A 23,948-nucleotide genomic window follows, 5' to 3' on the forward strand; every position below is an offset into this window, starting at 1 on the left:
CAGGGAGCTGCCGTGTGTACGGTACCCCTGGCAGGGAGCTGCCGTGTGTACGGTACCCCTGGCAGAGAGCTGCCGTGTGTACGGTACCCCTGGCAGAGAGCTGCCGTGTGTACGGTACCCCTGGCAGAGAGCTGCCGTGTGTACGGTACCCCTGGCAGAGAGCTGCAGTGTGTACGGTACCCCTGGCAGGGAGCTGCCCTGTGTACGGTACCCCTGGCAGAGAGCTGCCGTGTGTACGGTACCCCTGGCAGGGAGCTGCCCTGTGTACGGTACCCCTGGCAGAGAGCTGCAGTGTGTACGGTACCCCTGGCAGGGAGCTGCCCTGTGTACGGTACCCCTGGCAGGGAGCTGCCGTGTGTACGGTACCCCTGGCAGGGAGCTGCCGTGTGTACGGTACCCCTGGCAGGGAGCTGCCGTGTGTACGGTACCCCTGGCAGGGAGCTGCCCTGTGTACGGTACCCCTGGCAGGGAGCTGCAGTGTGTACGGTACCCCTGGCAGGGAGCTGCAGTGTGTACGGTACCCCTGGCAGAGAGCTGCCGTGTGTACGGTACCCCTGGCAGGGAGCTGCCGTGTGTACGGTACCCCTGGCAGGGAGCTGCCGTGTGTACGGTACCCCTGGCAGGGAGCTGCCGTGTGTACGGTACCCCTGGCAGGGAGCTGCCCTGTGTACGGTACCCCTGGCAGAGAGCTGCCCTGTGTACGGTACCCCTGGCAGAGAGCTGCCCTGTGTACGGTACCCCTGGCAGGGAGCTGCAGTGTGTACGGTACCCCTGGCAGGGAGCTGCAGTGTGTACGGTACCCCTGGCAGGGAGCTGCAGTGTGTACGGTACCCCTGGCAGGGAGCTGCAGTGTGTACGGTACCCCTGGCAGGGAGCTGCCCTGTGTACGGTACCCCTGGCAGGGAGCTGCCCTGTGTACGGTACCCCTGGCAGAGAGCTGCCCTGTGTACGGTACCCCTGGCAGGGAGCTGCCCTGTGTACGGTACCCCTGGCAGGGAGCTGCAGTGTGTACGGTACCCCTGGCAGAGAGTTGCCCTGTGTACGGTACCCCTGGCAGAGAGTTGCCGTGTGTACGGTACCCCTGGCAGGGAGCTGCAGTGTGTACGGTAACCCTGGCAGGGAGCTGCAGTGTGTACGGTACCCCTGGCAGAGAGCTGCCCTGTGTACGGTACCCCTGGCAGAGAGCTGCCCTGTGTACGGTACCCCTGGCAGAGAGCTGCCCTGTGTACGGTACCCCTGGCAGAGAGCTGCCCTGTGTACGGTACCCCTGGCAGGGAGCTGCCCTGTGTACGGTACCCCTGGCAGAGAGCTGCAGTGTGTACGGTACTCCTGGCAGGGATCTGCCGTGTGTACGGTACCCCTGGCAGCTGCCCTGTGTACGGTACCCCTGGCAGGGAGCTGCCCTGTGTACGGTACCCCTGGCAGGGAGCTGCCCTGTGTACGGTACCCCTGGCAGGGAGCTGCCCTGTGTACGGTACCCCTGGCAGGGAGCTGCCCTGTGTACGGTACCCCTGGCAGGGAGCTGCCGTGTGTACGGTACCCCTGGCAGGGAGCTGCAGTGTGTACGGTACCCCTGGCAGGGAGCTGCCGTGTGTACGGTACCCCTGGCAGGGAGCTGCCGTGTGTACGGTACCCCTGGCAGGGAGCTGCCCTGTGTACGGTACCCCTGGCAGGGAGCTGCCGTGTGTACGGTACCCCTGGCAGGGAGCTGCTCTGTTGGCAGCTGACATCAGCGCATGTGTAGTACAGCACAAAAGCTGCACTGACACTGCACATGTGCAGAACGGTGCAGGGAATTCAATGTGGGTATCGTGCATGCGCAGAACAAGATAGTATTGTCGGCGCGTGCACAGATCGACATGACGTCTGGCATCACCGTCGCGTGTGCGAGCAATGGCAAGAATGTTGTTGCATGCACAGAACAGTGTGGAGATGTTGGTGCACAAAGCATGCCGGCAGATCCCCACTGGAATGGTGCTATTGTCAATGAAGGTAAGCATTCTCCAAAATACTGTTCCCTAATTCTTCAGCAGCCTTATAGCCAAATTGTGCTGCTGAAACATGAATTATCCCAGAACTACCTGTGTTGGTAGTCTTCATAATTCTTAGCACATTCAGGGTTTTTCAGTAAGTTCTGTTCAATTATCGAGACATATTTGTGACCAAAATCTGGTTGAGTTCTGTCAGCACTCTGCAGTGGAGAAATGCCTCAGGGGCAGGTTGTCTAGACTTTATATATATGTGTGTATATATATATATATATACATGAAATGATCTGATTTGAATTATTTCAGTGATCAGTGTCTGTTTCCTTCACTTGCCAGCCCAGTATCGCACTCTGTCCTGACTGAGATGCAAACTATTGAACAGGAGAGCCCCGTTTCAGCCAAATCGTCACGCTCAAAGCTGGACGTGTTGGAGGAAGCTGCGTTTGCCTCTGGACCACCAATGTAGGCCCTGAATAATAATGTTTCAATTTGTTGCAGAGTGTAAATAGAGTTACAGTATTGACTGATACAGAAAATATTGTCAGCACAGCACCCACTAAGATCATTGTCCTTCCATCCGCACAGCACCCTGTCATAATACTGTTTCCGTCATATGCCATCAGCACAGCACACAGTAATCTGTATTGTTCCATGATATACCATTGGCACAGCACCAGGTCATCTTTACTATTAAGTGAACAGTAGAGCTCAAAAAAAAAGGTATTCTGACCCTCAAAAATACATGTTAGGTCTGCACTGATGCGTGTTCCATTTTCTGCACTAGCTTTAAAAATGTTTGTTTTGTAGTTCATGTAATGTGGGTGCCACTCGCTGGGCCGGCACTTAACTACCCATCCCAATTGCCCGAAGAACCAAACTGCTTGCTAAACTATCTCAGAGGACATTGTTGAGAGTCTGGAGCCAAGTGTCTGCCAGATTGGGGAAGGACAGCAGATCGCAAATGATCATAAGTGAACCAGATCGATTTTTACAATGATTGATGGTAGTTACATGGTCACCTTTACTGAGAGACTGGTCTTGTATTCCAGATTCATTCATCAAATTCAAATTCTACCAGCTATCGTGATTGGTTTGGGGCCCATGTCCCCAAGCCATTAGTCTAGCCTGTTGAGGTTTTGTAGATAGTACAGCAAATGTTTCCTAGAGTAGTATCAAGATCGAAGGGTTTCTGTTAACATGAGAAGACAGGAGAGCTGAAGGTTAAGGTGAGGTAGGAATTGTTAAAAATGGTGATGGCTTCAGAGAGTGAGGAAAGAAAAAATTGGTTTCCATGCAGAAGAGTTGTGAACACATGGTCATGGATTGCGATCAAACCAGAAGGGCCAGATTTGTACACTGAATGATTTTTCTCTGGGGACGTAGGCAGTGCTGGCTGGGCCAGCATTTATTGACCATCCCTAGTTCTTAAGCAGCTGATGGGGAGCTGCTGCAGGCTGTGGTTTCAGCGCTTTCAGAGGATATAACAGATTCACTGAGATGTTGGGAGGATCCAGTTATGAGGATAAATGTGCTGATTTCTTTTAAAAGAGGAACAGGTAAAGCAGGAGACCAACTAATTCATTAGAGTCAACTGGAAATGGTTGTACAGAGAAAAAAGATTGCTGTTTCATGTATCCCTGGTATGTGGTTAAGGTCAATTCTACTCTGAGTGTTAATGTTGTAAATAAATCGGTAAACTAAGTTTAAAAAATGTAAAAGGCAACATAAGTGAATACGATAATTATTTTAAACAGGCTGGGGTCACTTCTACTGAAGATTAGAAGTATGAGGAGGGATTTAATTGAAACTTATAAAATCCTGAATGGTCTTGACAAGATGGATGTGGAAAGGATGTTTCCCCTTGTGGGTGAGTCCAGAGCTAGGAGGCATGTAAGACAAAGCATACAATAGGTCTAGGCAGCTACAAACTGCTGAGGCAGTAGAGTACAGAGAAATTTGAAGGAACTTAAACAGGAAGGTTAAAAGGGGCCATGAAATGCCTTTAGCAGTAAGGGTCAAAGCGAATCCCAAGGCGTTTTATGCATATATTAGAAGGTCAAGGGTAGCAAGGGAAAGAATAGGCCCACTCGAGGACAAAAGCGGAAGGTTGCTTGTGGAGCCACAGGAAGTGGGAGAGAGTAATGAGTACTTATATCGGTATTCACCAAAGGGAAGGACATGACTGATGTTGAGGTCAGGAATGAGTGTGTGAATACCCTAGAGAATGTTGAAGGAGGAAGTTTTGGGTATCCTAAATTGCATTAAGGTAGACAAGTCTCCAGATGGGATCTATCCAGGGTTACTGCGAGAAGCAAGGGAAGTAATAGCTAGGGCATCAGGAGATATCTTCACATCCTGTTTGACCACAGACAAAATTCCAGAGGATTGAAGATTAGTCAATGTTGTTCCCTTGTTGAAGAAAGGAAGCGGGGGTAATCCAGGTAATTATAGGCCGGTGAGCCTGATGTCTGTGGTGGGGTAGCTCTTGGAGAAGAGGGGCAAGATGTATGCAAATTTGGAAGAAAATGGATGAGTTAGTTGACAAGGTTTGTGTAAAGACTTGTAGCTCGGGTGTTGGTTGTTGTGGTTGTGGGTATAATTGTCAAGCTGGGAAGTTGATTTGCAGACATTTTTCCCCCTGTCTAGGTGGCATCTTCAGTGTTCTGGAGGCTCCTGTGAAGTGCTGCAGGACAGTACATCAGTGCTTCACAAGAGGCTCCAAAGCACTGAAGATGTCGCCTAGATAGGGGGCAAAATGACTGCAAATCAACTGCCCAGCTAGTTAGCGATAGGTAGCATGGTTTTGTATGGGGAAGGTCATGTCTTCACCAACCTGACTGAATTTTTTTCAGAAGATGACAAAGATAATTGATGAGGGAAGGGCAGTAGTTATGGTTTATATGGACTTTAGGAAGGCATTTACAGAAACTAAAATCACATGGGATTCAGGGTGGGCTGGCGAGATGGACACAAACCTGGGTTGGTCATAGAAGGCAGAGGGCAGCAGTGGAAGGGTGTTTTACAGAATGGAGGCTGGGTAACTAGTGGTATTCCACAGGGATCAGTCTTAGGTCCTCTGTTGTTTGTAGCATATATAAATGATCTGGAGGAAAATGTGTGGTCTGATTAGTAGGTTTGCAGATGACACGAAGATTGGTGGAGTTGCTGACAGTGCTGACAATTGTGAAAGGATACAACAGGATGTAGATAGATTGGTGACTTGGGCACAGCAATGGCAAGTGGAGTTTAATCCAGACAAATGTGAGGTGATGCATTTTGGAAGATGAAATTTAGGTGTGAATTATACTGAAAATGGCAGAACCCTTAGGAACATTTAGACAGATCTGGGTGTGAAGGTCTACAGTTCCCTAAAAGTGGCAACACGGGTGGCCAAGGTGATTCAGAGGGCATATGGCATGTTGGCCTTCATCAGCCAGGGCATGGGGTACAAGAGTTGGCAAACCATGATGCAGCCGTACAAAACCCTTGTTAGGCTGCATTTGGAGTATTTTGTGTAGTTTTGGTCACCACACTACCAGACAGAAGTGGAAGCTTTGGAGAGAATGCAGAGAAGGTTCACCAGGAAGTTGCCCGGTCTCAAGGGACATTGGTTATGAGGAAAGGTTAAAAAGACCAGGATTGTTTTCACTGGAAGGACGGTGGCTGAGAGGAGACCTGACAGAGGTCTACAAAATTATGAGAGGCATGGATAGGGTGGATAATCAGAGGCTTTTTCCCAGGGTTGAAGTTTCAATTACAAGGGGACACAGGTTTAAGGTGAGAGGGGGAAAGTTTAAGGGAGATGTGCGAGGGAAGTTTTTCATGCAGAGAATGATGGGATTGTGGAACACACTGCCTGAAGAGGTGGAGGAAGCAGGTACATTGCTAACATTTAAGAGGCACCTGGAAGGTTACATGAATAGGGAGGGAATAGAGGGGTATGGACTGAATATGGGCAGAAGGATTTTTTTTAAGGACGTGATGATCGGCACAGGCTTGGAGGGCCGAAGGGCCTGTTCCTGTGTGCATTTCTCTTTGTGTTCTGGAGGGGCGGCATGGTGGCTCAGTAGTTATCACTGCTGCCTCACAACATCAGTGTCCCGGGTTTGATTCCAGCCTCTGGTGACCCTGTGAAGTTTGCACGTTCTCCCTGTGTGTGTGTGTGTGTGTGTGTGTGTGTGTGTGTGTGTGGGTTTCCTCTGGATGCTCCGGTTTCCTCCCACAGTCTAAAGATGTGTAGGCCAGGTGAATTGGCCATGCTAAGTTGCCCATAGTGTTAGGTGGATTAGTCAGAGGGAAATGGGTCTGGGTGGGTTATTCTTCGGAGGGTCAGTGTGGACTGGTTGGGCCAAAGGGCCTGTTTCCACACTGTAGGTAATCTAATCTAATCCTTGGTGATGAGTTGGCTCCAAGGGTAACACGTTCTGTGCACCGAAAGAAAGCCAGTTAGATTTTTATGATAAACAGCCAGCCCAATTTCTCCTGACGGGTTTCTGGTCTAGTGGGTTGTCACTCTCTGTGTGAGAGATGGAGTTGATAGTTACTGTGAGCTAAGCACGCCCTCCCTCCTGTGTTATCGACAGGTACAGAGATAACCCTTTTGCACTGGGGGATGGCTTTGGCTTACACTGGCAGATGGATGGAGGTCATCGCTTGACACTGGAGAAGGAGCAAGCCAAGGAGGTGGACGTGAGCATCTCCAGTAGGCAGCCAGCAACCGAGAGGTCAGACTTTCTCCAGCATGTCGGAGAATTCTGTAACCTTCTACAATCTCTGTGCATGGGTGTGTCTGTTATTTCAGTGTCCTGTATAACTGGCTGTGCATCCTCTCTGATGTACGCAAGGCATTTGATCGTGTCACATGTCAGATTTGTGAATGAAGTGATAGGTCACCATATACAATGTGAATGCAAAATTGGTTGAGGGGTAGGAAACAGAGGAATGGTCAATGGCGATTTTTCAGACTGGAGGATGCCTTATAGTTGAGTTTGCCAGAGGTCAGTTTTGAGACGATTGATTTTCCTGATCTGTGTGATTGATATAGATTTTGGTGTGCAGGGGTAAGTTACAACATTTACAGATGACATAAAACTGGGAAGTATTGTATATGTGAGGAGGCCAGTGGAGAACATCAAAAACATTGACAGGTTGGTGGAGTGGGCAGATAAATGGCTGGGAAAGTTCAATGTAGGAAAGTGTGAGGTGATAAAAGTCTGACAAAGAACATGGAGAAACCATGCAAAACAAAGGGTGCTATTCTAAAGGGGGCACAGGAGCAGAGAGATTGATGTGAGATCATTTAAAGGAGGCAAGGTGAGGGAGAGAGCTGTTACTAAAGCCATACAGTGCTTGCAGCTTCATTCATTGGTGATCCCTCGTAGACAAGGATGACTCTGTCCTGCTCTCAGGGTGAGTCCATAGGTGGTTGTACAGTCTGATATAGCTTCTGCATACTCCATATTTGGGCCAGAAGGTTTTGTGGGAAGAAGTGAATGGGGCATGGAATCTTTCTGCTGTTTTCACCTGGCTTCCGCTTTTTCCCCGATGGCAAGTCTTGAAGTTGCCTTCCTGGATGTTCCTCCCCTACTTTGGGCGGTCTTGGGCCAGTGATTCCCAGATGTTAGTGGGAACGCTGCACTTCACTAGTGAGGCCTTGAAGGTTTTCTCTGTCCAGCTGGGACAACTTGCCGGCCATTTTGGATCTAGGAGTAGAACACCTCCTTGGGGATTCTCGTGCCAGCCATGCGGGCGATGTGCCCAACGCATCGCAGCCGACCAAGGGTGGTCAGTGCCTCGCTGCTCGGGATGTTGGCCTGGTTGAAGATGCTGGTGATGGTGTGTCTTGTGCAAGCAGTTGGTCGCTTCATTAACAGGGACACAGAGTACAAGAGCAGAGAGGTTATGATAGATTTTCTAAGACACTGTTTAGACCTCAGCTGGAGTATTCCAGTAACAGTTCTGGGTGTTACATTATTGATAGGATGAGAACGTACTGGTGTCGAGTGTGTGGTGCTGAAAACGCAACCGTAGTTCAGGCAGCATCCAAGGAGCAGGAGAATCGACGTTTTGGGCAAAAGCCCTTCATCAGGAATAATAGCATGATGCTGTGTTCTTAGTGGGTATATTTTTGAGTATGTGTGTATCAAACTATGGGTTTAAATGTGCCTGTGGGTGTGTTTTAGAGAGCGTGCACTGTAATTGTTTCAGTGTTCTGTGTAAGTCACTGTTTAGGTGTGTGTATATAACATGTGTTTTTGTGTCTGGATAGTTATTACAGTATCCTGTACTCTTCCTCCGTTTATCTCGACTGTAGCCCAGTTAATTTTGTCAGATTATCTCCTTGGTTACAGGCCAGCAAGTCGGCGGAAAGCAGACAGCAGTGGACTGCCTGAACAGAGTGAGGCTCGGCAGAAATTTGCCAACGCCAAGGCTATCTCCTCTGACATGTTCTTCGGGAGTGAGGATCGGGGGGAGGTTAGTACTGGGCAGAACTGTCACAGAGTGAGGAGGAGATCAGGTGGAGAGAGCGTGGAAGGGGCTGGGAGTGAGGGGTGTGTCGGGGGGGAGAAGGGGCTGGGAGTGAGGGGTGTGTCGGGGGGAGAAGGGGCTGGGAGTGAGGGGTGTGTCGGGGGGAGAAGGGGCTGGGAGTGAGGGGTGTGTCGGGGGGAGAAGGGGCTGGGAGTGAGGGGTGTGTCGGGGGGAGAAGGGGCTGGGAGTGAGGGGTGTGTCGGGGGGAGAAGGGGCTGGGAGTGAGGGGTGTGTCGGGGGGAGAAGGGGCTGGGAGTGAGGGGTGTGTCGGGGGGAGAAGGGGCTGGGAGTGAGGGGTGTGTTGGGGGGAGAAGGGGCTGGGAGTGAGGGGTGTGTCGGGGGGAAGGGGCTAGGAGTGGTGCGGGTGGGGTGCTGGGTGAAGGGAGCTCTGACCCAGATAAGATACGAGGACAGGGCCTACCCTTCGTATCCTGATTGATTGGTTGGTTGTTGTTATTTTTAACTCCCTCCATCCCCCTCCGTCGCCATCCATCCCCTACGTCCCCCTCACCCCCACCTCCGTCCCCACTGTCCCCCTCCCCCCGTCCCCCTCCGCGCCCCCCCCCCCGCCGCCCCCTCCCCCTCCATCCCCCTCCCCCTCCTCCTCCCTCCCCCTCCACCCACCCCTCCGTCCCCCTCCACCCACCCCTCCGTCCCCCTCCACCCACCCCTCCGTCCCCCTCCACCCACCCCTCCGTCCCCCTCCATCCCCCTCCATCCCCCTCCACCCCCCCCCTCTCCCGTCCGCTCCGCCCCCCTCTCCCGTCCGCTCCGCCCCCTCTCCCGTCCGCTCCGCCCCCCTCTCCCTCCCGCTCCCTCCCCCTCTCCCTCCCGCTCCCTCCCCCTCTCCCTCCCGCTCACTCCCCCTCTCCCTCCCGCTCCCTCCCCCTCCGTCCCGCTCCCGTTCCCACTACCCCCCCTCGTTCTCCCCGTCCCCATCTCCCCTCTCCTCTCCCCCCCCATTCTCCTCTCCCCCCCCATCTCCCCTCTCCTCTCCCCCCCCATTCTCCTCTCCCCCCCCCATTCTCCTCTCCCCCCCCCATTCTCCTCTCCCCCCCCCCATTCTCCTCTCCCCCCCCCATTCTCCTCTCCCCCCCCCATTCTCCTCTCCCCCCCCCATTCTCCTCTCCCCCCCCCATTCTCCTCTCCCCCCCCCATTCTCCTCTCCCCCCCCCATTCTCCTCTCCCCCCCCCATTCTCCTCTTTCCCCCCCCCCCATTCTCCTCTCCCCCCCCCCATTCTCCTCTCCCCCCCCCCATTCTCCTCTCCCCCCCCCCCCATTCTCCTCTCTCCCCCCCCCCCATTCTCCTCTCCCCCCCCCATTCTCCTCTCCCCCCCCCATTCTCCTCTCCCCCCCCCATTCTCCTCTCCCCCCCCCATTCTCCTCTCCCCCCCCCATTCTCCTCTCCCCCCCCCATTCTCCTCTCCCCCCCCCCATTCTCCTCTCCCCCCCCCATTCTCCTCTCCCCCCCCCATTCTCCTCTCCCCCCCCCATTCTCCTCTCTCCCCCCCCATTCTCCTCTCCCCCCCCCATTCTCCTCCCCCCCCCCCCATTCCCCTCTCCCCCCCATTCCCCTCTCCCCCCCATTCCCCTCTCCCCCCCCCCCATTTCTCTCTCTCCCCCCCCTCCCATTTCTCTCTCCTCCCCCCCCCCCCCCCATTTCTCTCTCCCCCACCATTTCCCTCCATTCCATTCCACCCCTTTCCCCTCCATTCCCCTCCATCACCCTGCTCCCACCTCTGCTTTACCCTGGGCCCCTTTACCCTGACCATACCCTCTCCATCCTCTCACCTCTCCACCTTCCCATGTGCCAGCTTGAAGCCAGGGCCCGATTGGATCGATTGTCTGGAAGCTCCTCCATCAGTTCCTCTGAGCTCTTTGGTGATGGCAAAGCAGACACGGCAGGTGAGTGAATCCTTGGTGCCAGCGTCTACTAGGATCATGGTTAAAGCACATGCCAAGATACCCTTGGAGTCTGCATGGTTGGGTGGAGATGTGGTGGGCCCAACGACCACTTCCAGTGCCCTGTAGTTTGAAGTAAAAGGCCCCTGCAGAGCATGCTCCCCGGTCTGCTGGCCCATAGCCACGGTGTCATGCCCGATGTGTCAGAGGCCCAGCCTGGAGAGGCTGGAGCAGTCAGCACCACAGTTTGGGTTGGAAGTGATGATAGCAACAGGAAAGGAGAGACGCAGTGGGAACTTGAAATGTGTGTTGCTGCCCACGTCTAGGTGAGGGTGTGGGGAGGTTAGTGAGGCTCGGCCAGCATTTCCTGCCCGTCCCTTGTCACCTTTGAGAAGGTGATGGTGAGCTGCCGCCTTGAACCATTGACCCACAATGTCCTATGAGAGGGCCCAGCAACAGTGAAGGGACGGTGAGAAATGTTGAGGTCAGGGTGATGATTGTGTGTGTGGCCTGAAGAGGAGCTTGGAGGGGGGGGGGGGGGGGTGCTGCCCTTGTCCTTCGAGGTGGAAGTGGCCGTGGGTTTTCCAAGCTGCTGTCTAAGGAGCCTCAGTGAATTCCTGCAGTGCACCTTGTCGATAGTTGTAGTAGTGCGTACCGAGCATTGGTGGTGCATGGTGTGGGTACTTGTGGATGAGGTGCCAATCAAACAGGCTGCTTTGTTCTGGATGGTGTCAAGCTTCTTGAGTGTTATTGGAGCTGCACCCATCCAGGCAACTGGGAAACTGTTCCCTCACAATCCTGACTTGATCCTTGTAGAGGGTGGGCAGGCTTTGGAGAGTGAGGAAGTGAGTTACTTGCTCCCATTGTAGTCCCTGAGTTTGTGTGTGGTCAGTGGTAACCTCCAGGATTGACTGGGGAGACAATAATCTTGTGGTAATGTCACTTTAATCCAGCCACCCAGGTCAGGTTCTGGGACCCAAGTTTGAATCCTGCCATGGCAGGTTGTGGAATTAAGAATCTTATGGTGACTACTAATCCATTGTTGATTGTCAGGAAAGTGCATCTGGTTCACTAATATCGTTGAGGGAAGGAAACTGTCATCCTTACCTGGTCTGGCCCACGTGTGACTCCAGACCCACAGCAAGGTGGTTGACTCTTAACTGCCTGCTGGGCAGTTAGGGATGGACAATAAATGCCCTCATCTTGTGAATGAAATTAAACAAAAATTCAGGGTGAATGCAACAAAGCTCGTGTTTATCTCCTTGCCAGCCAGAGAAATTCTGAGCTGGGGTCAGGAGCAGCTCTCTCTATCGATAGAGCTTGCATGGTGGTAGAGGTGAGGTGTGGTACAGTTGCATTGGAAGGGAAACCTATCAAGGAATTAAAAACAGTTGTGACCAGCTGAGTGGTGAGCGTTCTCCGTCAGAGCAGCTCCCAATGCTACCTCAGCTGATTAGTCTGTGAAGCAACGCAGTTACTGTCAGGCTTGGGGAAGGAACACTATGCTCATAAGCACCTGCAGGTTGTGGAGCAGGGTCTGGCAGCTGACCAGAAAATGGGCAACTTCGCCGAGTCCAAGGTACTTAACTGTGAAGATATATACTTTGGTGTGAAAAACTGAAACCTAGAGTATTATTTCAGTGGTGTCCAAAGAGATCTAGGTGTTCGCTTACTCCAGTCAATGCAAGTAAACAGGCAGGTGCAATAAGCAATGAGGAAGGCAAATGGTATATTGGCCTTCATTGTAAGAGGATCTGAGCTCTGAAGTGGGAATGTCTTACTGCAATTACACAGGGCCTTGGTGAGACCACACCTGGAATGATATGTGCAGTTTTTTTAATAATATATTTTTATTAAGAAAAAATAGATTTTTAAAACAATGCAATTCAAAACAGTACAAAAATAGTCCAAAACTAAACCCAAATAATAAAAACAAATTTGATATGTGCAGTTTTGATCTCCCCAGCTAAATGTAGTGGACAGTCATGAAGTTGATACTAGCGATTGCTGGGCTGTCTTATGAGGAGCGATTTGGTTTGGCTGAGCCTGTCTCCCCTCAAGTTTAAAATGATGATGGGATTTGATCTGATTTGAACATATGCAACGCTAATGGAACTGGACAGGGGTGGGTCTTTCCCCTGGCCAGGGAGGGGAGAGATCCAGGGATCACAGTCTCAGATACGAGGGAACCCTGGTTAGGGCAGGAGACAAAGGAAAAATGTCTTTACCCAGTGGAGCTGTGGAGTTCTCTACCACTGAAGGCACTGGAGGCCAGGTCACTGAATGTATTCGAGATAGGCAGATATTAAAGACCTCACCATCTGGGGAGAAAGCAGCAAAGAAGGCATTGAGAGAGAGAGGGAGAGGACGAGCCAGGATCAGATTGAATGGTATGGCAAGCTTTAAGAGCTGAATGGACTTGGCCTGCTCTGAGCCTTTGAAGTCTGGAGGTGTCCAGATCTTGCTGCCTAATTGTATCTGCTAGCTCTGTGAAGCTCTGTACTCCAGTTGGGGTTTGTCTCTGTTCCAGATGCTGTCAGAGTGAGTAGCATGCTCCCATCTGGACCTGATATGACCCATTTCAAGCAGGGAGTGAAGACAATGGCTGGGAAACTGTCTGTCCTCGCCAATGGAGTGATGACCAGTATTCAGGTGAACACAGACTCACTGGCTCCTAGCGCTTTCTTCCTCACACTCTCTTTCTCACGCTCTTGCTCCCCCTTCACTCTCTTGCACACTCGCTCTGTTGTGTGCACTCGCTCCCCCCCTCGCTCTGTCTTGCACGCTCGCTCCCCCCCCCCAATCCATTGCGCGCACGCTCGCTCCCCCCCTTGCTCCATCGCGTGTGCTCACTCCCCCCTCGCTCTGTCTTGCACGCTCGCTCCCCCCCCCCAATCCATTGCGCGCACGCTCGCTCCCCCCCTTGCTCCATCGCCTGTGCTCACTCCCCCCTCGCTCTGTCGCGTGCGCACGCCCACTCCCTCCTTCACTCAGTCACGCACGCCCGCTCCCCCCCTCGCTCTCCCACCTGCTCTTCTCTCTCTGTGCTCTCTTGTCCCCCTGTGTAGTGTCTCTCCCTGACATTCCGTCTGTGAGTGTCTCTCTTTCTCTCTCCCATGCATGCTCTCTATGTCTCCCCTCATGCTCTCACGCTGCCCTATGCTGTCATTTCACCCCCCCACCCCGTCTCGGTGTTTCACACTTTTATATGTCTTCTTGTCCTGACAGGATCACTACGGTTCGTATTGAAGCTCTGTCTGGAGTAAAGACCGATTCCAAGCTGGCCAAGTTTATCCTGTCGGAGTTTCCCCGAGATCAGTATCTGCTTTTGATGGGACTTGAAGCGGTGTTTGAAATTCCGAATGAGGTTGAACTCTGCTGCCATTTGTCTGCTGTGCAGCCTGAGCCATTTGAAGGAAATCAGTATCATTGTGGTGTTGTAGGGCTGAAGTGACCTCCTCTCCAGACAGTCAGGGAATTAAGCAGCAGAGAGACCAGTCGGCCAATCCTGCCTCTCTTCACACTCCCCTCCATCTATCCAGGGCAGGTTCAGTTCTCTCTCCTTTCCCCTGTTATGACAATGTCTTTATTCACAATTTATCCAATTCACTTTGGAAAATACAATTGAATCGGTTTCCTCTGCCCTTTAGGGGAGTGGATTCCAGATCGCAACTTGTATTTTATACAAAGGTTCGTTCTTCCTCCAGTCGCCTTGAATTAGTGTCTTCCAGTTGCTGGCTCTCCTGACTCTGGGCACCGCATTTCCCAGTTTCCTGTACCACACCCTGATAGGATCCTGAACTACTAGATGAGGCCATTCCCTGCTCCGTCAGGCCCCTCCCATCCCACTGATGCTCCTCATCCCTGACACCATTCTGGTAAAGCCCCAGTGCACCCTCTCTCGGGGCCTCAAAATCATTCTTGGAGCATCCGTTCCCAGAACTGAACACTATACTCCAGCTGAGGTCGAACCAGTCTTTTTGAGAAGATTTGATGTACCTTTTGTTTCTTTGTGCTCTTCCTTTATTGTTTTCTGGGATATGGCATTGCTGGCCAGCTCAACATTTGTTGCCCGTCCTAAGTTCCTGAGTGGTTTGCCCCCAGCCATTTCAGAGGGCAGTTGAGAATCAACTGTATTGCTGTGGATCTAGAGATCAGGTACGGACAGCAGTTTGCTTCCCTGAACCAGACAGGTTGTTAGAATACTCGGAATACGCTAATGATCACCATTCCTGAGAATAACTCCAGATTTATTAATTGAATTTAAATTCCACCAGCAGCCAAGGTGGGATTTGAACCAATGACCCCCAAATTTTAGCCTCTGTGTCCAGTGACATTACCACAGCACCCCTGTATCCCTCAAAAGTTTCCCAGTTCATTAAGCCATGGATCCTTAATGTTTGTTCAAGTGACCTTCACCTTTCCCGCTTGTTCTGTCCCCTTCTGTATCTAGGCAGGAGTGAGGACTGCAGATGCTGGAAATCAGACTCTAGATCAGAGTGGTGCAGGAAAAGCACAGCAGGTCAGGCAGCATCCGAAGATCAGGAAAATGGGCGTTTCAGGCAAAAGCCCTTCATCAGGAATAGAGACAGGAAGCCTCCAGGATGGAGAGATAAATTGAGGGGGGAGGGAGAAGGTAGCAATGAGTACAATAGGTGAATGGGGCTGGGGTTGGAGGTGATAGGTCAGAGAGGAGGGTGGAACGGATAGGTGGGAAATAGGTAGGTGGGACAGGTCATGAGGACAGTGCTGAGCTGGAAGGTTGGAACTGGGGTAAAGTGGGGGAAGGGGAAATGAGGAAACTGTTGAAGTCCACATTGATGCCCTGGGGATGAAGTGTTCCGAGGCGGAAGATGAGGCGTTCTTCCTCCAGGCGTCTGGTGGTGAGGGAGCGGCGGTGAAGGAGGCCCAGGACCTCCATGTCCTCGGCAGAGTGGGAGGGGGAGTTGAAATGTTGGGCCACAGGGCGGTGTGGTTGATTGGTGCGGGTGTCTCGGAGATGTTCCCTAAAGCGCTCTGCTAGGAAGTGCCCAGTCTCCCCAATGTAGAGGAGACCACATCGGGAGCAGGTTTTGCAGTTCCTGCAGTGGCTGGGGAAGATGCCAGGATGGGAGGGTGAGTTGTAGGGGGGCGTGGACCTGACCAGGTAGTCATGGAGGGGACAGTCTTTGCGGAAGGCAGAGAGGGGTGGGGAGGGAAATATATCCCTGGTGGTGGGGTCTGGAGGTGGCAGAAATGTCGGCAGATGATTTGGTTTATGCGAAGGTTGGTAGGGTGGAAGGTGAGCACCAGGGGCGTTCTGTCCTAGTTACGGTTGGAATTGCAAAACCTGCGCCCACACCTCCTCCCTCACCTCCATCCAAGGCCCTAAAGGAGCCTTCCACATCCATCAATGTTTTACCTGCACATCCACCAATGTCATTTATTGTACCCGTTGCTCCCGATGCGGTCACCTCTACATTGAGGAGACTGGACGCCTCCTAGCAGAGCACTTTAGGGATCATCTCTGGGACACCCGCACCAATCAACCCCACTGCCCTATGGCCCAACATGTCAACTTGCCCTCCCACTCTGCCGAGGACAAGCAGTACCTGGGCCTCCCTCACCACCCAGCACTGTCCTCGTGATCTGTCCTACCTGCCAATCTCCCTTCCCACCTCCTCTCTGACCTATCACCTCCATCCCCAGCCCCATTCACCCATTGTACTCTTTGCTACCTTCCCCCACCCTCCCCTCTGACCTATCACCTCCATCCCCACTCCCATTCACCTCTTTGCTACCTTCTCCCCAGTCCCACACCCTCCCCTTTATCTCTCCATCCCAGACACTTCCCGCCTCTATTCCTGATGAAGGGCTTTTGCCCAAAAGGTCGATTTTCCTGCTCCTTGGAAGCTGCCTGACCTGCTGTGCTTTTCCAGCACCACTCTGATCTAAACCGTTCTGTATCTGTCAGCCCCTTCTTTCTTTATGTCATATTGATATCCCAGTTCTCTGTACTGGTTGGGGGTCTTCTTGCTGAGTCAGAAAGCTAGAGCTTGAATTTAAGTGACTGCCAATCCTATTTCTGCCCAACTTCTTTTCTGGCCACATTATTGAGGAGTTTGAGAATTGAGAAACTGAGGAAGTGTCCTAAACAGGAGGGACCAGCTCAAGTTGATCAGGAGCACTGAGGTAAAGTTACAGAGATTGCCCCCTCAGACTGTACACTGGCTACATATTCACTGCCTGGACTGACTGCTGCATGCCCTCTGTCGTCAGGCTCCATGAAGTCACGCAGCTCAATCTTGTTTTTATTTATTTAAATCATTGCTGTCAGAATTTCAAAATGGGAATGTTGGATTTCTGCATTGAACCCTTGCTTGAGTCCTGGTGTTCAACTCCACTCCAGTGTGGGGGTGAGGAGCTGGTGCCCAAGCATTACAGTATTATCAAGTGTCAGTTCTTTGTTCCACAGCTTTCGCTATGCTGTTTCTCCCCAGGTTTAAGTATTTCGCTGCTCCGAAACTAACCCAGCTGGTGACCAGAGAACTTTAACCCCTCCAACCACCAGTCACTAATGCTGGCCCTCCTTTTCCCAGAGCAGCAGAGATTAACAGATTGGGGGGTCCGAACCATCTGCATACTGTCTCTCCGCAGATGGAAGGGGCACTGAGTGACCTGGTCTCTTGAGATCTCTGCTCTCGTAACTAACCAGAGAATATTACCAGCTCATTCACCACAACCTGGCAGAAAGCTGCATCATCCTGAAACCTCTCTTCCTAGAACTGACTATGAATAAATAGCGTCTGCAAATGTGGCTACTGCTCACTCTCTCAATGTTAAAACTCTGGTTCCAACCTGATTCACACACAGCATTTCTGTGGTTCGTGGAGGTGGGGTGGTCAGGTGGGCAAGAGTCACGGGTGGCACAGTGGTTAGCACTGCTGTCTCTCAGTGCCAGGGACCCAGGTTCGATTCCAGCCTCAGGTGAATGTGTGGGGTTTGCACACTCTCCCCATGTCTTTGTAGGTTTCCTCCGGGGGCTCCAGTTTCCTCCCACAGTCCAAAGATGAGCAGGTTGGATGAACTGGCCAAGCTCAATTACCCAGAGCGTTCAGGGATGTATACATTAGGTGCATTAGTCAGGGGGTCAATGTCGAGTAATAGGGTATGGGAATGGGTCTGGGTGGGATACTCTTCCGAGGGTTAGTGTGGGCTTGTTGGGCCGAAGGGCCTGTTTCCACACTGTAGAGATCCTCTGAACAGTTCTGCGAGGGGAAAACCCTTGAAAAGAGCTTGGCTGAGTGACAACATGGGATATTTGGGAAGAGATCAGTTGTTGAGCAGCTGCTGTTAGGGACTGTTACAACTCAGTGATTTACTTTTTAAAAAGTTTTGAAACTAGCAGTAGGGAGGCAAAAGAAATTGTAGGCACAGCAGAGGGAGGTGATCTGTGACTAAAGGCAATAAGTGTCATTTCCAGTTTATAGTTAATAACAAAGTCCAGGCAAGTATAATAGTTTAAAGGGATCTAGTAGGACTGTTGAGCCAAGCTGAATGCACACCCTCTGGAATGTGAGAAGCCATGCTGTTGGTGAGCCCAGCTGCAGCAAGTGTCCCTGGTTGTACAAGCTTGAGCTCCAGGTTTCAAGCTGAAGCAGTGGCTGGAGTCACATGAGGCAGACGTCTATGGATAGCACATGTAGAGAGGTGGTCACACCCCAAGCTAGGGATAAGTAGGCCCAATAGGGAATAGGTGACCATCAGGCAGTCCTGGAGGAAAGGTCAGATAGAGCAGGAGTTGCCAGAGCTCCGAACTGGTGTACCATTCTGGATATCACTGAGAATGATGGATTCATTAAAGAGTGCAGTAGGAGCACAAGTCCCATGTCCCAAAATGTCTGCAGGCCCTCCTGGGGAAATCCTGATGATGTATTGATAGATTCAGGAAGGTGTTGTCATCGTGCAGTTGGCATTTGGGGAGCAATGTAGAACGTTCGCAAGCAGGACCTCAAATGTAGTCCCCTCCAAATTGCTCTAGCCTCCTGAGGCACTGGGACTACCTCTCGGGAGTCTGGCCCAGCCTGACAATTTAAAGCTGAGTCCCCCTGCTCGTGCTGTTGGAGGGGTTTTAAACTAACTCCGCAGGAGTGTGTGACTGAGGAGAAAGCATCCGAAAGCAATAACTGGTGAACAACATGCTGGAAGAACAAGCAGTAAAATAGAGAACTATATGGCATGCAGTGACATGGGGAAAAAGGCAGGAGATTGGCACTAAGTAATAGGAGAAAGTGAGGACTGCAGGTTGGAGTGTGATAGGTGGATAGAAGTGGGGATAATGGTGATAGGTCGAAAAGGAGGGTGGAGCAGATAGGTGGGAAGGAAGATGGACAGGTCATGAGGGAGGTTGGAACTGGGGGAAGGTGAAGGGAGGGGAAATGAGGAAACTGGCAAAATCCACAATGATACGATGAGGTTGGAGGATCCCAAGGTGGAAGATGAGGTGTTCTTTGTCCCAGCGTTGGGTGGTTAGGGAGTGACGATGGAGGTGGTCCACATACCTATGGTGGAGGGGGAGTTGAAATGTTCGGCTGTGGGGCGGTGGGGTTGGTTAGTTTGAGTGTACTGGAGATGTTCTCTGAAGCACTCTGTGAGTAGGTGTCCAGCCTCCCCAATGTAGAGGAGACCGCATCAGGAGCAACGGATACAGTTAATGACGTGGAAGTGCAGGTGAAACTTTGATGGATGTGGAAGGCTCCTTTGGGGCCTTGGATGGAGGTGAGAGGGGAGGGGTGGGTGCAGGTTTTACAGTTCCTGCAGTGGCAGGGGAAGATGCCGGGAGGGGAGAGTGGGTTTGTGGGGGGGGGGGGGGGGGACATGGACCTGACAAGAGTCGCAGAGAGAATGGTTTTTATGGAAAGCAGATAGGGGTGAGTTTGTAGTGATGGCGTCAGTTTGTAGGTGACGGAAATGGCAGAGGACGATGTAATGTATACGGAGGTTGGTAGGGTGGAGTGTGAGGACCAGGGGGAGTTGGAGGGCTGGCGTTTGAGGGCGGAGGTGCGGGAAGTGGATGCACTGGAGTGCATCATCAACCATGTGGGAGGAGAAATTGTGGTCTTTGCAGAAGGAAGCCATCTGCTGTATTCTATGGTGGAACTGGTCTTCTGGGAGCAGATGTGGCAGAAGAATTGGGAATAAGGGATAGCGTTTTTATAAGAGGCAAGATGGGAGGAGTCCAGGTAGCTGGGGGAGTTGGTGGGTTTGTAGAAGATGTCAGTGTTGAGTCAGTTATTGTTGATGGAGAGGTCCAGGAAGGGGAGGGAGGTGCCTGAAGTGGTCCAGCTGAACTTGAGGTCTGGTGGAATGCGTTGGTTAAGTTGAGATAATGAGAGCAGTAAGCAATGCATACATGAATCTTGGTGACTTTGCCAGTTTGATTCTCTGAATGTACAAGTTCAGAGGGGTCACGAGAAACAATTTATAAAATATAATCAGAGGACTGTATCCGAGAACAACTTGTGAATCCAACTGGAGGGAGGGGGGTGGGGGGTGAAATCGAGCAAGGTTGCATCTGGTCTTATGGTAATGAAGCAGGTTTAATAAATTATCTGAGTAAGCGATCAAGTGAGCTATGATCATAACATCATAGATGTTAACATTCAGTTTGCAGTTGAGAGACAACTCCTAAACCTAAAGAAGGGTAGTTACAGAAGGAGTTGACAGTAGAAGACCTGAAACGCAGAAGAAGGGTTTGAGGAACACTGGCAGATATTCAAGAAAATAGGTCCGAGCTCACCCTAGAAATACATTTCAGGGAGGAAGAAGTGTTCCACCCTACCACCATTTCTGATTTGGGTCTCATGTGGCAGCGCAATGTAATGTATATGTCTTGTGACGGCTCTGACTGGGAAAACCATCACTGGCTGTGGAGGCCCCTGAGAGTGTGAAGAAAAAGGTCCAGGACAAGGAGGGGATTCTCCACCCCCTACCCCCTCCAAATCGCAATGCCTCTGCAGATCAGCAGTGTTTGACTTTTGCTGGAGATGGCTACACCCTGTCTCACTACACAGCAATAAAGAGCCAACTCTCTATCTGGCGCAATGTCTGAGGGGCAGTGTTTTGGAACCTTCCCTTCACCTTCTCACTCAGAAATGTGACTGTGACTGTGACAAGCTACAAGGGCTACATACATTTATCCTCATGCGTCAAACTGTCACAAAACCAAATGTAACCTCCCAAGCAATCTGCATTCCACAGGAAGAAGCTGCAGTTTTTGACCTTGATGTGATTGGGTTTGTGCTAAATCTCCAATGAAAGCACACATTGCATCGCTATTAAAAAAAATCTGCCACTGCAAATGGCAAAGTTATCAATATCATTCAAATTGCAAGTATAACATCCAATGTGGTGAGATTAGTGATAATCATAATAGAACAGTGCTGGTTCAGTGGTTAGCACTGCTGCCTCACAGCACCAGGGTGGCTTCCAGCCTTGGGTGACTGTGTGGAGTTTGCACATTCTCCCCATGTCTGTGTGGGTTTCCTCCGGGTGCTCCGGTTTCCTCCCACAGTCCAAAGATGTGCAGGTCAGGTGAATTGGCCACGCTAAATTGCCCGTAGCGTTCAGTGCACTAGTCAGAGGGAAATGGGTCTGGGTAGGTTACTCTTTGGAGAGTCAGTGTGGACTGGTTGAGCCGAAGGACTTGTTTCCACACTGTAAGGAATCTTAAACAAAAAAAGTAATAGCGTTCCAAAAATTATTGGGGGGCGGAGGGGGAGCGAGTAAATAAATGCAATAATGAAACAAATAGAAATTTAGTGTCATCTGACCCCACTATGGCATTTATGTCAATGACAGAACTCATATGTAATAAGTTCATCACAGTTCAGTTAACAGCTCCCAGGCTCGGGGAAAGCTGATTTAGGAATGATGGATTATCCTGAGGATGCAGCTGGAATGAGGCTGTCACACCGAGCTGCTGAAATACTGTGCTGGAAGCCTCTGCCGAAGATGCCCATCATTCCTGGATAAGATAAGCTAGGCTGCTGGAATACCTGGATCTCGAAGATTGAAGAAGATCTCTGCATGGGGATAAGACGTCCATGTGGGATGAGACAACCGCACAGGAAGACTGACCAAGCCAAGCTGAGACTTCCCTTCTCCAGGTACCTGGGCCGAGTTGCGGACCTGGAGCCTTAGCCTAGCCTGCGGGTCTGGGCTGGGGAAGTTAGTCAAGGACCTGTTCCTCACTTGCCAGGAGACCCTGGGCTAGGGTGGAGCTATTTCTGGATCACCATCACCAAAGGCCGAAAAAACAAAATGAAGAGGAAAAGAAAAAGCTCAAGAGAAAAGCAGCAAGAGCAAAAAGTAAAAAACAGAGAAAGGAAGCCTCAGTGATTTGCACTGCTGCCTCACAGCACCAGGGACTCTGATTTGATTCCATCCTTGGGCCACTGTGTGGAGTTTGCATATTCTCCCCATGTGTCTGTGGGTTTCCTCTGGGTGCTCCAATTTCCTCCCACAGTCCAGAGATGTGCAGGTTATGTGGACTAACCGTGGGAAATGCAGGGTCGTAGGGTCTGGGTGGAATGCTCTTCGGGGGGGGGGGGGGGGGGGGGTTTGGACTCAATGTGTCAAATGGCCTGCTCCCACACTGTTGGGATTCTCTGATTCTCTGAAAGCCGATAAGCTCAGATCCTCTATTTTGCTGCTGTCTTGAAAATGATCACTAAGAAACAGTGCTAGGAAAGTTAATGAGGCCTGAAGACTCACAGGTGCCTGAAACTAATGGATTGCATCCTTGTATTTTAAAAGCAGTAGCTACTGAAATAGTGTTGCATTTATAATCTTCCAAGAATCCTTAAATTCAGATAAACTCTCAGAGGATTGGAAATCTGCCAATGTAATACCCTTATTCAAAAAGGGTTGGGGCACAAAAATACATGTTGGTTAGGCCATTTAACAATATATGTCATTGGAAAAATCATAGAATTTTATTGTACAGAAGGAAACCATTTGACCCATTTATCTGTAAAGGCTCCCAAAAGAGCCAGCTATTCCCACTCTCCAGCCCTATCTCCATCACCCTCTAACTTCATCCCTTTCAAATATATATCCAGCTCTCTATAGAAAACTCTGTGAAATCCACTTCCACCATTCTCCCAGCCAGCAGATTCCAAGTCCTAACAACTCCTTCACGAAAGAAGTTTCTCCTCATTTCACTCCAGACTCTTTTGCTGACAATCTTGAAGGTGTGGATGCTAGTTACAAACATACTAACAGGTGGAGACAAAATACTCTTCTTTACCCAATCGAAATTGTATGTAACTTTGAACATCTCAATGAAGCTACCTCTTAAACTTCTCTGCTCCAAGGAGTTCAAGCAGCATCCGAGCAGTAAAATCGACATTTCGGGAAAAAGCCCTTCATCAGGAAGCCCGAAACGTCGATTTTACTGCTCCTTGGATGCTGCCTGAACTGCTGTACTCTTCCAGCACCACTAATCCAGAATCTGGTTTCCAGCATCTACAGTCATTGTTTTTACCCAAGGAGACCAAGCCTGATCTCTTTAACCTTGTGTCTAAAATCCTTCATTCCTAACATCATTCTAGTGAAGCTCATTTGAACTCTCTCCAGCCCACTCTTTCAGGGGGGCAGGATAGACTGGAACCAAAGGTTAATGGGAGAAACAGGTTGAACAGTGGGTCACCTTCAAAGAGAAGATGTTTCAGGCACAGAAAAGGTATATTCCCTCAAAATGGAAAGGTAGAACAAGCAAATCCAGTATCCTTGGATGGGCAAAAGGTAGCCGAAATGAGGAGTTTGTAGAATGCTTTCAGGGTAACTTCTTAGCACAACACATTCTGGAGCTGACCAGAGGGCAGGCAATCTGGAATTCTGTAAAGAAATAGGATTCATTCATTATCTCCTAGTGAAGGCAGCATGAGATACCAGCGATCATAATATAGTTGGATTTTACATTCAATTTGAGGGAGAGAGGAATGGGTCTGATATTATTTATTAAGATTTAAATAAATTTGAGGGCCTCAAAATGGAGCTGTTTTATATTGCTGTTACGTGTTACATGGAAGGACCATTCTGGAAATCAAACCCCACGCCACCACAAACTGTACCAAACATGTACGCCTTACCTAATCTTCAAAATAGTTAAACTATTTCTCTTTCTCACTGTTACATGGGACAAAAGAGACTTCCACCAGATTTCTTCATTAAACTCAAAACCAACTCATTAGAAACAATTTCCTGCTTTAACACACAACTAAGCTGGCAATCAAAGAAGCTACTATTCAGAATTCAACTCTGCCCTATCTCTAGTCCTAATACGTATAACACTTATTTGTCCAGAAACGTAGAACTGCTGGATGCTGGAAGTTTGAAAAAAACACAGAAATTGCTGGAGACATCAAGATTCTGTCTTCACTCTACAGATGCTGACAGACCTGTTGAGTTTCTCCAGCAATTTCTGCTTTTGTTATACACATTCATACTCTGATAAGGTGACACAGCCAGCTTGATCATCATAGAAT

The 23,948-nt window shown here is 50.6% G+C and overlaps 1 protein-coding gene and 1 long non-coding RNA gene across 3 annotated transcripts in view; one reads left to right on the forward strand and one right to left on the reverse strand.

Annotated features, from left to right (window-relative positions):
• Window positions 1-17,215, forward strand: part of LOC140493463 (ADP-ribosylation factor GTPase-activating protein 2-like) — a 61,466-nt gene extending 44,251 nt beyond the window's left edge. The window contains exons 11-16 of one of the 2 annotated variants that reach the window (XM_072591921.1): window positions 2,325-2,450; window positions 6,572-6,712; window positions 8,339-8,462; window positions 10,332-10,422; window positions 12,950-13,071; window positions 13,648-17,215. In XM_072591921.1, coding sequence (XP_072448022.1) covers window positions 2,325-2,450; window positions 6,572-6,712; window positions 8,339-8,462; window positions 10,332-10,422; window positions 12,950-13,071; window positions 13,648-13,668 — 625 coding nt within the window. In that variant the 3' untranslated portion in view covers window positions 13,669-17,215. The remainder of the gene's footprint in view (window positions 1-2,324; window positions 2,451-6,571; window positions 6,713-8,338; window positions 8,463-10,331; window positions 10,423-12,949; window positions 13,072-13,647) is intronic. The other variant, XM_072591922.1, reaches the window with a different exon arrangement.
• Window positions 1-23,948, reverse strand: part of LOC140493468 (uncharacterized) — a 724,813-nt gene that overhangs the window by 478,726 nt on the left and 222,139 nt on the right. The gene's annotated exons all lie outside the window — the stretch shown is intronic.

The sequence above is a fragment of the Chiloscyllium punctatum genome, chromosome 22 (assembly GCF_047496795.1).
Source record: "Chiloscyllium punctatum isolate Juve2018m chromosome 22, sChiPun1.3, whole genome shotgun sequence".
NCBI classification, from domain to species: Eukaryota; Metazoa; Chordata; class Chondrichthyes; order Orectolobiformes; family Hemiscylliidae; genus Chiloscyllium; species Chiloscyllium punctatum.